This window comes from Nannospalax galili, unplaced genomic scaffold (assembly GCF_000622305.1).
Source record: "Nannospalax galili isolate Female #2095 unplaced genomic scaffold, S.galili_v1.0 scaffold1051, whole genome shotgun sequence".
NCBI classification, from domain to species: Eukaryota; Metazoa; Chordata; class Mammalia; order Rodentia; family Spalacidae; genus Nannospalax; species Nannospalax galili.
Window position 1 is genome coordinate 386894 of NW_008331995.1, and position 16752 is coordinate 403645.

At 54.8% G+C, this 16752-nt stretch overlaps 1 protein-coding gene across 7 annotated transcripts in view; it reads left to right on the plus strand.

Moving 5' to 3' along the window:
* Positions 1 to 16752, plus strand: part of Myrf (myelin regulatory factor) — a 33076-nt gene continuing 16324 nt past the window's right edge. For 4 of the 7 annotated variants that reach the window (XM_017796599.2, XM_017796601.2, XM_017796600.2 and 1 more), the window contains exons 1-5: positions 1 to 133; positions 12514 to 12601; positions 12707 to 12970; positions 15750 to 15811; positions 16515 to 16609. In XM_017796599.2, the coding sequence (XP_017652088.1) occupies positions 88 to 133; positions 12514 to 12601; positions 12707 to 12970; positions 15750 to 15811; positions 16515 to 16609 (555 nt within the window). In that variant the 5' untranslated portion in view covers positions 1 to 87. Of the gene's footprint in view, positions 134 to 12513; positions 12602 to 12706; positions 12971 to 15749; positions 15812 to 15969; positions 16073 to 16514; positions 16610 to 16647; positions 16751 to 16752 lie in introns of those variants that run through there. The other 3 variants (XM_008827110.3, XM_017796603.2, XM_008827107.3) reach the window with 3 other exon arrangements.

Consider the following 16752-nt stretch of genomic DNA (forward strand, 5'->3'; position numbering starts at 1 on the left):
GCGCGGGTCGCGCGGGCGATGCCGCGCCCCCGGGCCGGGCTGTAGCTGGGCTGCGGCCGGAGCGCGCGCGCGCAGGGCAGACGGGCCATGGAGGTGGTGGACGAGACCGAAGCGCTACAGCGCTTCTTCGAAGGTGAGAGACCGCGGGGCTGGCGGGGTGGTCACCCTCCTGCGTCGGATCTGCCAGCCAATCTGGCTGAAGACGGGACTCCCCCGGGGTTCCTACCGTGCCGGATCCCCGGAAAGCTTCACTGGGACAGGCACTCCAGACTGGCCGCTGCGCGGTGCATGGCTTCGGGGTTGGGAGTCTCCAGGAGGTGTCTGTCCACCTCCGCTGGACTTGGACTCCCCGTGTCGGTCTCTAGCACGCTACTTCTTTCAGAGCTGGGTCCTCTTCGAGGGTCTGTCCTCCTTGGAACCTTTCAGGTCTTGCAGTCAGTCCCCTTATAAGGTAACACTCCATCCTTGACACACTTCTCCGGTCTGAAGACCCTCTACTTTCTTGGGACTTCATCCAGATCAGATTCCCACTCCATCCTCTAGGACTTCTGCCTGCCTCCCAGGAGCTGGGGCTTCCTGACTGTGCTTCCAGGAGACTGAGACACCCTGGGAGACTGAGATGCCCTTTGAGACTGTCACCTGTCTTGGGCAATGCTGCTTCCTTCCCTAAGGGGAGAAAGTCCCCTATTGCTTCCCTACCTGGGGCAAGGCCCTCTCCTTAGCATGCTTTCCTAAGGATGGAATCTTTTGAAGCTGGCATCCCTGCCATCAGCTACCGCTGCTCTTGGAGACCCTCACAATGCTATGGATGACATCCCACCAGACCTATGAGGTTCCTTGGGCCTATGTCCCTCACAACTGTCCCTGGAGCTGCGCCTCTCCCCCCTCCCCCAAACTAGGGGTGACCTCACCCCCTAGTTTGACCTGAAAAAAAAAAAACATTCTCTGGTACGATTTATGTACACCCCACCATATTTTCTTTACTTCAACCCCCACATTGCTTTTAGAGGTCTGCCTGTAGTCCACCTACTTCCTCTGCTTCTCCTGAGCAGCCCCTGCCCCTCCTCCAGGGTTGCCCCTCCCCCCCTGAAATCTGGGTTCAGGAGGGCGGGGGAGGGGAGGTGCAGGCTGACATCTCCCAGCCTGTTGGGCTTCTCAGACCCTCACTGGAACGCAAGGTCAGGCATTCAAGCCCGTTGTGTATCCCCCGCCTGCTATGTTGGGGAGCTCAGGTCCTACCCTACCCTCTAGTCTCTAAGCTCATAGCTGGCTCTTCAGTGAATGAAGAACCTTCCATGAGCAGCATCTGCCCTGGCCATACTGGGCGGAGACTGTGAGGCTCAGGGTGGAAATCAAGGTCCAAGTTTAAAACCCAGTCCTCAGTTCCCTTGAGATTTCTTTCCCAGGGCAAGAGAAGATTTTTCTCTGCCTCTGTTTCTCTTTCTGTGACTTGGGGAATCACAAAATAGACATTTGTTCATTCCTATTTGCTGAGCAACCCAGGAGAGGACACCTCAAGATCCAGCTATACCGACTCCAGGTTGCTGAACACCCAGGCAGACCAAGCCCCAAGAAGCCCAAGAGGACAGGCTTGGACTAGGTTCAGTGACTAATGTAACATTGCCAGACCATTTGAGGATGCTAGGCAACCCCCCTCAGTAGCAAGTGCCCTCTTCCCTAGACACGCTTAAGAGCTGTCTGGGACCTTATAAGGAGTAGAGACCCTAGGTGAGGAGACAGTGTTTATTGCTGAGGGGAGAGGTACCAATTGGGGTGCCTTGTGTCTACTAATGACCCCATGAATCGGGGTCCCTTGATTTCTGAAGGTATCCCTATGTTTGCTCCCTAGACCTGAGCCCTGGGTACAGGGGCGGGCCTAGTTGGCCTGGACTCCCAACTCCTGAGCCAAACTTTCCCTCTTGGCCTGGGGTTGGGGGGGATGGGAGCTGACGCCACAACTTAGCCATGCGGCTGCCTGGCAGGGAGGCTGAGCTGCTCCCTCCAGAGAGATAAGAAGAGACTCAAGAATGTCTGTGGGGAGCAGGCGGGGTGTGGGGCTGTTGGCCCAGGAGGCTTGAGAACCCTCCCAGAGCCTGGGGCTGGGGAGAGGGTGGGTGGGCACCTGATCCAGATCTCCAGGGCTGCCTGAGAGGGAAGGCCTGGCAGGGAATTGGTAGGCAGTAGGATGGAGTTCTCAGTGTGGGGTGAAAATGCCCCCCGGGAAATCACAGGAGTGTGGTGTGTTCATCAGCCTGAGGTGAGACCAACCAGAGAGGAAGCAGAAAGCCTCACTTTGTGGATGCTAATGTGTTGTTCCTCAGCTCCTGGTGACAGTATACACTCTCACACTAGGAAAACACCTGAGTCCTCATCCAGGTTCCTACATGGCCTCCATCATTCCTTCTAGACAGTGAGCAGGGATGTCCATGGTTTGGGCCCTGGGCTGGGCGACAGACTGGATCTTGCTAGAGGGGCAGACTCTTCTGAGGACATGGCTCCCACTCTCTCAGCCCATAGGAGCATGTCCTGGTCCTGGGCAGGTGGTGAGACTGGGGGCTAAGGTGCTTTGGGCCCCTGGTGGGAGGCTGGGACAGGGCGGCCCCCTTGAGGCTGGTACAGCTGTGTCCCTGTGACTCTGCCCAGTTAATCCCCTGGAGAGAGGCACCAGTAGCCCAGAGTGGAGGGCACAGGGCCTGTGGAGAGAGGACCATCTGGGCAAGATGTACTGCCTCACAGCAGGTAACAGGGTCTTGAGCAGGTATATTTCTCAGTACCTGATTGGTGGAGGGCCCTGACTTCCCAGAGCCAGGTCAGGGGATGGAGCAGGACAACTTCAGAGGATTTGGCCAAGAGCTCAAAGGGGCTGATTCAGGCTGGGCCACTGAAACCTGTATGACCCTGGGTAGAGCATTTGTCCTCTCCTGTTACACAGAAGCCAGTGGCAGAGGTCTCTACGGTGCCTTTGACTCTGATGAACCTTCTGTCCCAATGCTGGAAGAAGGGACATTTTAGAGTATGAACAGAAGATTCTGGGAGGGGGCTGGTCTATGATACTAGGGGCTCACATGACCTAGCCAGTGTCCTGGAAAGCAGATGTATGTAGGGGTGGCTTAGACACTGAAGGGAACTGGGTCTCCAACAAGTTTTGAACTGGCCATCGAGGGTTTGGGGGCTGGAGCCCCCGGAGCTGGAGAAGGAGGTCTTATCTCACCCTTTCTGAACCCATGGGCGTGCTTGGGCTGGTACTTTCCCATCTGGCCTCAATTTCCCTCAGTTAGATCCAAGTAGAAGCTTCCAATGGGATTATTTTTAGCCATCTAACAAAACAAACTCATGACCTCTGATAGGATGTACAAGGTAGACAACAGAGTGCTGGGTGGGGGAGGGAGGGAGGACCAAGACTGAGGCCCCTGAGAGAAGGTTAGCCAGGTAGCCGTGGCTAACTTAGGTCTCCAACTTTCTCCTCTACCATGAAGGCCTTGTGGGAGGGGCTAGCAGTTGGGGACAACATCCTTGCCTCCCCTCTAGAAGCCAGGAGTCTGGGGGGGCGGAGGCCAACTGGTAACTTGGGAGGGAGGAAGCCAGCTGTGTGTGGACTGAGCTGGTCTGTGAGATGGGGTAGTTCTATGTGTTGTCTATTTATTGGTGATACACCAAGGTTCAGGTGGGTAGGGAGGCACCAGCAAGCTTTCCTGGCTCCTGCAGGACTCCAGTTACTGAGGAGGAGGCAAAAGGTCTCCTCGGCTCACCTGGGCCTCTATTCCCAACCCCACCCAGGACTCCTGTTCCAACACCAATCTATGGTGAACTGATGGCCAGGACCACCACTCAGGCCCTAAGCCAGATGGGAAGGGAGAAAAGGTAGAGGGGGTGTGACTCATCCCCATGTCCTCACACCCATCTTGGGGCCACCCAATACAGGGTGGGGAAGGAACCGGTCCCCACCAGTGGAGGCCATGATTGATTCATCTGTATGTGAATAAGAGCTTTGGGGTGGGGGTACATCATAAAAAACCACTCTTTGGGAGTGGCTGCGGCCATCTCAGGGGTCAAGGGAGTCGGTCACTAGCCCCTGGGCCTCAGGCCTTTTGTGAGTCTGGAGGGCTGACCAGAGTGCCTCTTGGGGTCTTAGGCAGAGCCAAGACAACTATTTGGAGGCAGATAGGCCACTCTGGCCAGAATGACTTCTCCCTGGGAGACCTGTCCCCACAACTTACAAAGAGTTGCAGCCCTGGGGGGGCCCTGGCAGCAGTGGCTGCTGGGTAACCACCCATCGAGGCTGTTGATTGGCTGTTGCCCTTGGACTTTGCCCTCCCTGATAAGGATAGAACAGAAATCATTAACTGGATTATTAACTGGGGTGGCCCCACCCTGCCGGGACAGCCAGCCTCCCCTTCTTCCTTCCTCATGGCCTAGGCCTCAGACATTCCTCTGTACCTTAGTTTCCCTAGAGGGGTGGGATGGGACCTCTCCCATCTCAAGGTCTCTGGGCCCTTGTCACCCCTAGATGTGCGTGGCCCATTGGTCAGGGGCTGGGAGAGCCAATGCTTATGCAACAGGGTCTGTCTAGCCCTGCTGTCTCCCACATGGCCCTCCTCTTGGGCATGTTACTGCAGCTGGCTGGGCTTCATTGTCTCAGCTATCAAGTCAGGAGCACAGCAGGACTAGTTAGTGGTCACTTCTCAGGGCTTCTGTGAGATTGAGTAAGGTAGTGCCTGTGGAGGGCCTAGAGACAGTATCTTGCCTGCATACCACTCCATGAATGCCAGCCCTATCCAACAAACATCCCATGGACTTGCACAGCCCCGTTGCACAGACCTGGGACAAGTATCATGTGTCCACCATGAAGATTATTGGTCCTCCCATGCAGCAGTAGGTTGATACCTTAGAGTTGGGCTGGTGCTGTGTGCTTTAGGAAAACTTTTCACCCTCTCTGAGCTCCGAACTCCAGGATAAGGGAGCCATTATCTATCAAGTGCATTCTGGGCGTAGGTACCTTCACTGTGACAGGCCTGGCCTTGCTTTGCCTGGTACCAGGTCCTGGTCCATCATAATAGTTGAATTGGTCCCACCCTCCATCCTTGGAAATGTGGGACTTATTCCTTGGGTGGGAAAGGAACTTGACCATCCTTGCCAGAGTACTCTGAAGGGGTTTTCTTTCTGGAGTCCTGGAGCACTGGGGGAAGGTAATTGATGTATTCTCTTTTTCAAAGGGGGGAGCTGAAGGTGATGTGTCAGGCTCACTCAGGGCAGGCACAACAGATGTGGGACGGGATCCTGAACCACAGTTGGGAGCCATCCCAGGGTAGGTAGAGAAGGGGCTTGCCTCACGCTAGGTGATGCCCATCCATCCCTTGGCTTCTCTAGACCACAGAACCCTCACTCACATGGTCAAGGCTGCAGGGCGTGAGCAGTGAGACCCCAAGAATACTGAGGTAAGAGAAAGGTGCAGAAGAGGAGAATGAGAACACTTGGGTGGGGTGCATTTGGCTCCAGAGCCTGTTCTTGTCCTTTTGCTTCCAGGCAGGGTCCGTGGCCTGGGGGGGAAGGGGAATCTTATCCTTCCGTCAGTGACTTGGAGGCAGGGAGCTGCCTTTCTGGGGAACTTGGGCTTGTGATATGAATTTGCTCAGTTCAGTCTCACTCCAGCTGAAGTGATGGGAAGAGTCTAACTGATGGCCGGGGGGTATCATAGGGAAGAAGAGGGGAGGACTCGTTCTGGGGGATCTTGACCCAGGAATTTGAAGCTTTGTCCTGGGAGGGGTGGTGGCCGAGCCTATCTGGATGGAGCCAGCATCATTTGTGTATGTGTGTCTTTGAGGACATGACTGGGAGGTGTGCTGAGATGTGAACTTGGACCAACATGTTCACGCCTTGAAGGCTTTGTCACTACTCTCCTGCCCCCTTGAAAATGCAGTGGAATAGCTGGGCATATAGCACAGTTGGTAGCATGCTTAGCTACCGTGCATGAGCATAACCCTGGGTTCAATCCCAGTCCCCACCACTGAATAAACTGGGTGTGGTGGAGCACTCTTGTACGGCCAACACTCCAGAGGTAAAGGCAGGAGGATCATAAGTTCAAGATCATCCCCAGGAACATACTGAGTTCAAAGGCAACCTGGGCTACATGAGACCCTGTTTGAAAACCAAAAGTAGATTTGACTGGCCTATCCTGTCATTAAACTCCATCCCTTAAAATGTTAACTGCATGTCTTTTGTCTCTAAAGCCTAGCACTGTGCCTGACACATACACTGGGGACTTGATGAAAAGCTCCTGAATGAATGAAGGGGACCGTGTGAAGCATGCAAGTGTGTGCTGCAGATACAATGGAGTGCGCCTGTGAGGAAGGGGGGTGTTATGCTGGTATGTTAACACAAATGAGCAGGGCTAACCCTGGTAGAGATCCAAGCTCTCTGTGCTGCAGGATCCTCATGCAGTATGTGTGGCCTGTCCACCCTGGTTCCTGTGAAAGGATCAGAGATGCTGGATGGGGTGCTCTTGGCCCCTGGAGAGTTAGGGCCATGGGTCCCTGGAAGGAAGCAGAGGTCTCTGGAAGCAGGGCTGGTCCCCCTAAGAACTGGCGGCAGCTTGGCTGGCTTCAGTTCTCCCTAACCTGGCTCGGGAGTATCTTGGTGCTAAGTTCAGGTTGTATTATCCTGACAAGCACAAGACGGTGGTTGTGTGGGGACCAGGGGAAGATGTTGCTGTTGCTCAGGGGTAGCTGGAGATTCTGGGTCCCCTGGAAGAGCAGAGTCTGCAACCAGGCTGTGGGGGCACTCTCGATTTATAGTGGGGAATTGGGAGGGAACATAGACAACTGTGATCTAGACATAAGGATTTGGTGGGAGGAGAGCCATATTGTTGTCTGGTGTGTGGCTGCTGGGCTGAAACTAACTGAGAATCCCATGCATTGGTGCAAAATGCCAGTTACACAATCAAGCATCTGACCTGTAGGCATTTGAGTAAGAAGGCTCTAGTCAGCATTTGAAGCGTGAAGCAGGGCTAGCAAGGAGTATTAAGAGTACATGAATAGGGGCTGGAGAGATGGCTCAGCAGTTAAGAACACAGGCTGTTCTTGCAGAAGACCTGGGTTTGAATCCCACATGGCAACTAACAGTTGTCCATAACTCCAGTTCCAGGGGATCTGACAGCCTCTTCTGATCTCCATGGGCATCACATGACACGGGTGCATTTACCTACATGCAGGCAATACACGCATACACATAAAATAAAAATAAATAAAACATTAAAAAAAGAAGAGTATGCATGAATAAAGACAAAAAGTCCAGAGGCTGGAAAGATGGCTCAGTGGTTAAGAGCACTGGCTGCTCTTGCAGAGGACCCGAGTTTGATTCCCAGCACCCACATGGCAACTAACAACTATCCATAACTCTAGTCCAGAGGATCCAACATTCTCTTCTGGCCTCCGCAGGCATTGCGTACATGTAGTACACTGGCACACATGTAAGCAAAACATTGCACTCATACACATAAAATAAAAATAAATAATTTTTCCTTCTTTTTTTATAAATAAATTTTTAAAAGATTAAAAAGTAGGGCTGGAGAAATGGCTCAGCAGTTAAAAGCACTGGCTGCTCTTGCAGTAGACCCAGGTTTGAATCCCAGCATCCATATGGTGGCTAACAACCATCCATAACTCTAGTTCCAGGGGATCCAACGCCGTCTTCTGTCCTCCACATACACTGTGGTACACTTACACACATGCAGGCATAACATTCATACACATTAAATAAGAAAGAAACAAAGTTGCCAGGCATGGTGGTGCACACCTTTAATCCCTGCACTTGGGAGGCAGAGGCAGGTGGATCTCTGTGAGTTCAAGGCCAGCCTGGTCTACATAGTGAGCTCCAGGCCAGCTAGGGCTACAGGTAAAAAAAAATCCAGATCAGAGGCTATGACAGTTGCCCCAGTGAGAGTTGATTGGAGCTTGTAGCTCAGTTTATACAGAGAGCCAGGCCATGGCATTGGGGGGCCCTCTGTGGCTCTGGTGAATAAGGAGACTGGCAGACTGGAAGGAGGCACAGAAGGCATACCCAAGGGTGTATGCTGGAGTAGCCATATCATATTGGTCACATACCTAGAGGGACTTAGGGTCAGACATAGGCTCTCAGAGCCCAGAGGTTCCTGAAGCAGGTGGGCAGGAGGCAGAGAGGTCCGGCTACAGCTGCACTACCTAGTCAGAGGCAGGAGAGCAGGGATGGAGAACAGAGGCTGGAGAGGGGAGAGTCAACCTATGTTGGCTGAGGAGTAGCTCCCTGGGAGCTTCTGACCACACTGTGTGTGCATGGCATGGCTTCTCGCTTCATTTGGAGAAGGAAGCCAAGGCTCAGGGAGGTCAAGAGGTCAGTCTGCAACTAAGTGGGGGTCTGTATTGATAGCCAGGCCCTCTCAGAGGATCATGAGGATACTAAGGTAGTCAGTGGGTAGATGTCAGGAGCTGGGGCATCCTTGGATCAGACACCCAGGATGGATACTCGGGGGCTAGAGTCCTCGTGCCCTAGCCATCCTGAGTTCAGATCAGCCAGGCCTGGCCTACCCTGTCCATGGCCACGTGGCTGACGGGATTTCCGCCATGTTTGGGACATGAATTGACAAGTGCCCCATTGACGGGGCAGGGGAGGGGGTGGGCAGGGCACAAGCCTCCCACTGTACTGTGTCCCCACCCTCCCCCGTTCCCCAGGACAATGGTCAAGACTCAGCCAGCAGCCACAGCTGGTGGTGGTGGGGGACATGAGCATGAGAAAGGCAGGGAGGGGTCTAGGGTGGAGGGACCACCTGGGTCCCCGCCTGCTTGCGTCCTGCACCTGGCTTGGGTATTCACAGCCCCTTGTGCCCAGCTGGGTGGTCTTAAAAGGAGGAGAGAAGGGGAACGGGCCATTTTCCCACAGCCTGGACCCTGGCCTGCACAGGAAGGGGCAGTGCCTGGCTCTTGTTCCAAGCAGGTAATAAAAGCCCTAATTAGTGTGGAGCCTCTGGAGTGCAGTGCTGCAGGACTGGACAGGACTTGGAAGGGGGCCCTGTGTAGCCCTGGCTTCCAGGCCTAGAATGAGCTGCTAGAGGTCCCCAGGCCCTGTAGCTCTACCTCCGGTCCCCAGTTTGTTATTTTGCTCATTCATTCATTCATTCATTCATTCATTCACTAACATTGATCTAGCCTATTGTGTGCTAGGATTCTTTCTTGAGACAGGGTCTCCCTGTAGCCCCAGCTGGCCTGGACCTCACTATGTACAGCAGGCTGGCCTCAAACTCACAGAGTTCCATTAGCGTCTGCCTCCCAAGTGCTGGGATCAAAGGAGTGCGCCACCACACCCAGTGCTAGGATTTTTTCAAAAAGATTTTATTTACTTATCTATTATGTGTATGAGTGTTTGCCTGCATGTATGTATGTGCACAGGGTGCCCATGGAGGGCAGAAGAAGGTATGTAATCTCCTAGAACTGGAGGCTGTGGTCCAGTTCCTGCCCTGGAAGCTATGGGTAAGGTACCTACCTCTAGCCTTAGTTTCCTCATCTGTAAAATGGAGGATACTTGCCTCATAGGAAAGGTGGCTCTTGGGATCTGGAAGGCAGATTGTAGGCACTCACCCTCCCCAGGGAGGTGTGTGCTGGGTGGGCAAGTGGATAGCCTGATGGGAAAATAGAAGAGGGGCTAAGGGGATGGAGGCTTCTTGGGTCGGGATTGTGGATAAATAGAAACCTGCTAGAATGGGATCCAGCTTTCTCTGGTGGAGGCAACAGCATGTGCAAAGGCCCTGTGTGGGTTGGCCTATTTATCCTTGGACAGGAAGGAAGCAGGGGTTGGGCTTCTGAGAGTAGCACAGATGAGAGAGGAGGCAGCTGAGGAGCAAGTAGAAGGCAGATCATGTAGGCTTTGGACAGCCAACAGGTCTGGTTTTATCCTTACCAGGGTGAAGTTGGAGGGTTTGAGGGATGGGGATGACAGATACTGATTGGTAGCCTTGAGGTACCACTTTCTGGTTGTGGGGTTTTGGGTGGCCTGTGGCAGGTCAGCGCTCACTTCCCAAGGCCTTGGAGATTAGGGGATGAACACATGTCCTGTTGAGACTCCAGCCTGGCAAGTGCCCCTTGTTGGAATCCGGTATTCTGTGATTCTTTTGGCAGTGGGGAGTGGGTAATACCTCGGGGACTCTACTCTAGCCTCAAGATTTCCAGGGTCTTGTAAGGCTCTGCGATATGGATTTCCATGTGGTAGATCTCCAGTCGACTGGCAGGCTCAGATTCCTGCATGGTGTTTGGGCAGTGTGGGGAGATGAGACTTGCAGAGAGAAGGAGGTGGGGGGTCTGCATGCCTCAGGAAGCCTTAGCTTCTCCCCCAGCCATGGGCACATCCCACCCTGCCATCAGCCTCCTCCTCCCCTTTCCATCCTACCGGCCCCTGGCACGAGAGGGTCCCTCCTCCCACCAGCCACATCTGGTTCTTGTTAGGGTCTCCCAGGATGCCTGGGCCTGAGGCCCTCATCCCCCAGAGGAGGTGGCAGGAGGATTAGGGGTGATTAGGAGTGCTCCTGGCAGGGGAGGAGGGGCTGGGATGGTTATAAACAGCAGCCCATGACCGCTGCAGCCCATCACTCACTGGACGTGCCAAGTTCAGTCTCAAAACCTGCAGCTTCAGCGGCTGGGGCGGGATGGAGGTAGGGCGCCAGTCTCTTCTGCCTCCCCACTCTCTGGGCTTGATCCTCCTTCAGGAACCTTCTAGCAGGAACCAGGCTGGGGGAAGACTGCAACATTAGCTACACCTTCCTCCCTAGAGTCAGGTTGACTCTTTTTTGCTGTGTTGCTTTGGGGTAAGATGTGACCTCCCTGATTGGTGGACGCAGAGATAGTAACACCAAGTTCATGGAAGTGATTGAAAGGTAAAAGTGTAAAGTACTTAGAATACTGTCCAGCCCAAGAGCTACTCAGCCAATGTGAGTCTACCATTACAATATGAATTCAGAAGGGCTAGTGAGTACTCCAGGATGAGCTGCCATCATCATCAATGTCACTTCCCTCCTTGCTATTATGGACTGGTAGGATTCAGTAACACATTGCCCATGAAGAGCTGGTAGAATACCTTGCTCTGTGGTGGCTATTTGTGGTGGGTGGGTGTCCTCAGTCCCAGCTGGGGTGAGCCAAGGTGGGGGTTAGCAAGAGGCCCTGGCCTGTCGCAGGCAGCGTGTGACTCCTAGGAAGGCTTAGTGGTTCATGCTCATTAATCAACTAAGCAGGGCTCAGCATTCTTCAAATACCGGGCTGGGGATGGGGAAGGTCCTGGGCTGGGGGCTTGGAGACCCCAGGGTGCTGGGGGTTGGGAGATGAGGACAGTCTCTCCATTTTCAGAGTTCCCACTGTGTGCTGGGCATTTAACAATCCTTATCTTTACAACTGTCACAATTGTCCAAGAAACAGCTGTCCATACCCCCAGTTTATTAAGGAGACTGAGGACCAGAGAGGATATGGCCTGCCTAAGGACACAGCAGGGAATGGCTGAGTTGGGGTTAGTCCCTGATGTGTCTGAGCCCTGTTCCCAGGATTCACCAGAGAAAGGACACAAAGTGTATACCCCAGACTTGAGGCTCCAGAGGGTCCTGCCTCAGTGGAACTGGCCAGCCCAAGTCTGCAGCGTGGGTGGGGTGCCCTCCATTATCGGGGTTGACGCATCTCCCACGTCAGCCCCCTTATCACTCCTCCCTCTGGCTCCCCCCGCAAGGTGACCCTGGGAGAGGAAAGGCCATCTCCACCCCCTCTCCTCCCTTGCCATGGGATTTTCTTTGACCCACCCCTTCATGGGGTTGGGTCAGGGCCCAGGAGAGGAAGGCTGGCAGACAAGCAGGTGGCACCGGTGGAAGAGCAGAGTTCTGGCTACTTCCTTCCTGTGTGGGGCTAGGGCAAACCTTGCCTCTCTCATCCTCTGTCCCCTTTGGAAAATAGGGACTGAGCTCCCCAGCTCCCAACACAGAGGCAGGGGGCCTAGCTACCCCAGGTACAGCAGGCTGGATACTCCTGATCCTGGTCCACAGCCCTCTAAAGCTGGGGCCCAGGGTTCAGTGGCTTCTCATATTCCTGGGCCCCAGGATGTGTGTCCTGCCCTGCCAGGCCTCCTGCCTCCATGAGCTCATAGTTGGGTTTCCTGGAAGGGCAGGACAGGATAGCATTCTGGGTCTGAGGCAATGTTGCTTGCACCCCAGGACACCAGTAAGACAGAGGGACAGATGAGAAAAAGGGGATGATGATCCTGTCACATAGCTAGAAAAATTACTTCTTTTGTCCCCAAACCCACACTCTGGGCTGTTGATCTCCTGGGAAACTGGAGGTGGCCTTCTGGGGTGGGGAGACACACTTCCTGGAGTGGTCCTAGGTGGACAGCGAAGGGCCTTAAATAGAAGTTGCTGGGTTTCAGGTCTCAGAGGATCCAGCTCGAGGAGGGCTGGTGGGTGCGAGGTCTGGGGTGTACGGGGAGCTGCCTGTAAGCCCAGCTGCCCCTATCTTGCAGGCCATGACATCAGCGGTGCCCTGGAACCTTCCAACATAGACACCAGTATCCTGGAGGAGTACATTGGCAAGGAGGATGCCTCAGATCTGTGAGTCACCTCAGCTGCGCTCCCTGGGCAGTTCCCTGCGGGAGGGGAGGGAACTTTCCCTCGGGCCTGGGGACCTGGGGGCTGAGCCTCCTCCCTTCCCCACAGCTGTTTCCCTGACATCACTGCTCCGGCCAGCACAGCCTCCTTCCCCCAAGGGCCACCAGCCATCCCTGGCTCCAGCGGGCTCCACCACCTGAGCCCCCCTGGGAGTGGACCATCCCCAGGGCGACATGGCCCCCTCCCACCCCTGAGCTACGGCACCCCACTCAACTGCAACAACAACAACGGCATGGGTGCTGCTCCCAAGCCCTTCCTAGGGGGCTCTGGGCCTCCCATCAAGGCAGAGCCCCAGGCTCCCTATGCCCCAGGGTGAGTGGGGGCAGGGAGTGGGTGGGGACAGGATACAGGGGCACAGTGGCCATGGGTTTGGCAGGTCCTGGCTTATGGACTTATGGTGGGAAGGGTTTAAATGATAGGCTGCCTTGTGGATAGGTTAGGATGGGGTGATGCCAGGCTGAGGGGAGACTTGTGAACTTTGTTCTGAAGCAGTGGCCACCATTTCTGAGGAGGGTCAAGCTAAAAAGAAGTCTCAGACCGGGCGTGGTAGCACATGCCTTTAATCCTAGCACTCGGGAGGCAGACGCAGGTGGAGCTCTGTGAGTTCAAGGCCAGCCTGGTCTACATAGTGAGTTCAGGTCATCTGGGGCTACAGGGAGACCCTGTCTCAAAAAGACCCCCCCCCAAAAAAAACAAAACAAAACAAAACAAAAAACCTCTAAAGGAATGCTAGGACAGAAGGGAAGAGACTGGGGACCCCAATACACTCCCCTGCCCCTCCAGAGGGAACTTTCTGTGGCCATGTGTTGTCAGTGCCCCAGATGTGGCCCTTCAAGCTGCCCTGTCTTGGGGAACCAAGACCAGTCACATCCTGAGGAGGCCTGGCCCTGCAGCCTCCCTCATCTCTCTGAGGAGACCACACTGGGCCAACCTCATATCTAGCTTTGACCAGCTGCAGCCACAGCCTGGTCAGACTCTAGAGCACACTCAAAGGGGAAGGGCCCAGAATGTGGATCCACCAAGATCTGTACAGGGGACTGGAGAAGGTTCTGGGGTCTCTGCTTGAAGCAGGGCAGTGGCTGTGTCTCTGGGTAGAAGAAGGTTATAGGGAGCATAGATGATGTTGTATCCAGCAGCCTGGCACCAGCCCAAGCCCTCCCGCTTGCCAGCTTCTGGGCTTGGTGACCCCTCCCCTGATGACTTCTGTCAGAGACTGGGGTTCCTCCTTTGTAAAGTGAACCTCACAGTCATGATGGAAACTAATTGGGAGTAAGCAAAGAGGAAGTGTTGGATGGATGGTAGTCACTGACACCTTGTCAGCAGGGTCTCCTGAACCCCTGACAGGATGGCAGTAGTGGAGGCCAGGTATGGGGTGCCAGGGTTGAACCGTAGCAGCGGAAGGTAGGTGGCTGCTTGAGGGCATGACTCTCCCTAAGCCCAAGCTGCCTGAGTGTGGAGGGGATAGAACTAAGGTTTAAAGGGCACCTCTGGGTTCACAGTGCCTCCATTGGTATAAGTTTAGCATGTGAGCTCTGAGGCTTTCCTGGGAACTGACTCTCAGAGTCACGTAGAGACCCTGGTCCAGGCTGTGTTCTAGGTTATAAACAAGACAGACTTGTGTCCCTTCCTGGAGTCTGCAAGTGGAGAGAAATGTATCAGTGCATAACAGGCTGGGGGTGCTGCCCAGTAGTAGAGTACATTCTAGCATGCAAGGCCTTGGGTTCCACCTCTAGCCCTGAGAAAATAAAACACTATATCACCAGACAGAAATAAGACATGAAAACAATTTATCAGAGAAGATTATAGGGTCCTATGGACTTGAAACATTTGATGGCAGGGACTGGAGGGTGTGAAAGACCTTGTCACATTGGGGGAGTCCAAAAGCATTGTCAGGAAGTGAGGGAGCAGGTGGACGATGGATTTGGAATGGCACAGCCCTGGGACCAACGCCATGGCCCTACCCCACCCACTTTTCTGTGTCATCCATAGGAAACCTTGTTTTAGGATCCTTTTTTTTTTTTTCACATTCTGGGGATCAAACCCAGGGCTTTCTCATGCTTGCTAGGCAAGTGCTTTATCACTGAGCTACATTCTCAGTCCTTTTTACTGTTTGAGATGGGGGTCTCACTAAGTTGTCCAAGTTGGCCTTAAACTCACTCTGTAGCCCAGGCAGGCCTTGAACTTGTGAGCCCCCTTCAGCCTCCTGAGTAGCTAAGACTACATGCTTACACCCATAGGCCCAGATTTAGGGTCTGTATATGTGAACTGATTTCAGAGATCCGTGAATGAGGTCTCCACTTGCAGTGGGGGATGGGAAGGGAGAAAGAAGAAGTGGGCATGTCTTGTCCAGAGATGCAGTAGCACTTTGGAATCAGTGCAGGACTGTCCATGATGACCCTGCAGCCCTTCTGGAAGTTTCCTGGGTATTGTGGAGGGGAGCGTCTCCAGATGTGGGGATGAGAGATGACCAAAAGCTGATTCCTTGAGTGGCTCCAGTCTCTCTCTGGGCAAGCACAGGGTTTGTTCAGGACGTGATGACCTCTGGGCTTGAGTTTGTTCTTTTGCCTGAGCCACTGATAAAACTTGCAAGGAAAAAAATAAGCCCAGGCCCAGAAAATCTGGCTCCTTGCCCAGTTCACACCTGCGCTGGCAAAGCAACCCCTGGTGACCCACTGAACCTCCTCAGACTCAGCCTCCATGTCCCCCAGATTTCCAAGAAACTGTGGCCTTCAGTGGGTGCTGAAAAGAGGCATAAGCCTAGCCCCTTGATTTTTTCGGGGGGTGAGGTCATTGAATCTTGGTGCTACCATCAAGGATCTGGCCACTGGCCCATAAATAACCATTAGGTCCAGGGATCCTGGGCAGGACCCAGAAGGCCTCCACACAAATCGGAGCCCCGGGGCCTGCCAGGCCTCCAGGGTAGGTGGAAAAGAGAAATGTCCCTGGGTGGGTGTGAGGAGATCTCAATGTCTCCTGTCTCTGGGGAGGTCTCTCTGCAACCTGCCAGTCAGAGGAGCTTCCTGGCTTGAGGGCTGGGTCTGGGGCATTCAGCTGCCTGTCCTACAAGCCTCCCTTCTCTGGCCCCCTGCAGCACACTGCCGGACTCACCCCCAGACTCAGGCTCCGAGGCCTACTCCCCCCAGCAGGTGAATGGTGAGTCCAGCGGGCAGTGCCACCTCCCCCTCTGGGTTTGGGCAAGTGGTTGGGGCGGCCTTATCGGGGAGAGAGGGAGGAGGGAGGGAAGGGGCCAGTGGCTGCCCAACGGGCCAGATTATCACTGGTCAAATACTCCCCGGCGCTGGCTATTGTTCCCCCACGGGCGGGTGGGGAGCCTGGCCCTGCCTCAGAGTAAGTGTCCCTGCCGGTGATGCCACCACCCAGCCACCTGCGCCATCATGGACGCGCCCTTTGGCGGTAAGTGGACAGCTGGGGAAGGCCATTGCTGGGCCCACCTGACTTTACAGGGAATTCAGGGGTGCAGTAGCCCCCACGTGGCCAAGAGCAGACTGACCACGGGCAGCCTGAAGAGGGGTCAAGAGTTCTGTTTATCTTACCAAAACATCCCTGGAATGCTTCCTGAGGAACAAAGGGAGCCATGGGCCCCCCTCAGGCTGCGGGGGCGGGGGGCAGCCCCTGAAACTGGGAGAGGGTCTGCTGAAGGAAGGAGCCTGGGTGGGGGACTGAGCTGGGGTGTCCGGAGATGCTTTCCTCAAACCTGAGAAGAGTTGGGGGCTGCAGGAAGTTGGAGCCTGGGGATCTCCTGAGGAGGTTGGCCTGGACAACCTTCCGGAGAGGACCGGCTAGGATAGGGAGAAGGGCAGCCAGCCACTACACAGGGTCTTGCTTCCCTGCCTAGCCTCTAGTGGCCGGCTGCCCAGTCTCCCCATCCAGGCTCCGCATGGCCCAGGAAGGCAAAGAAGCAAGAGACCATGCCTAGGGAGAATGGGTGAGGTAGGTCTCTTAACTCCCGTCCCCCATCTCTCCCACAGACCCCCATCTCCTGCGCACGATAACCCCGGACACTCTGTGCCACGTGGGAGTTCCCTCCCGACTGGAGCACCCGCCCCCACCCCCAGCCCACTTGCCAGGCCCCC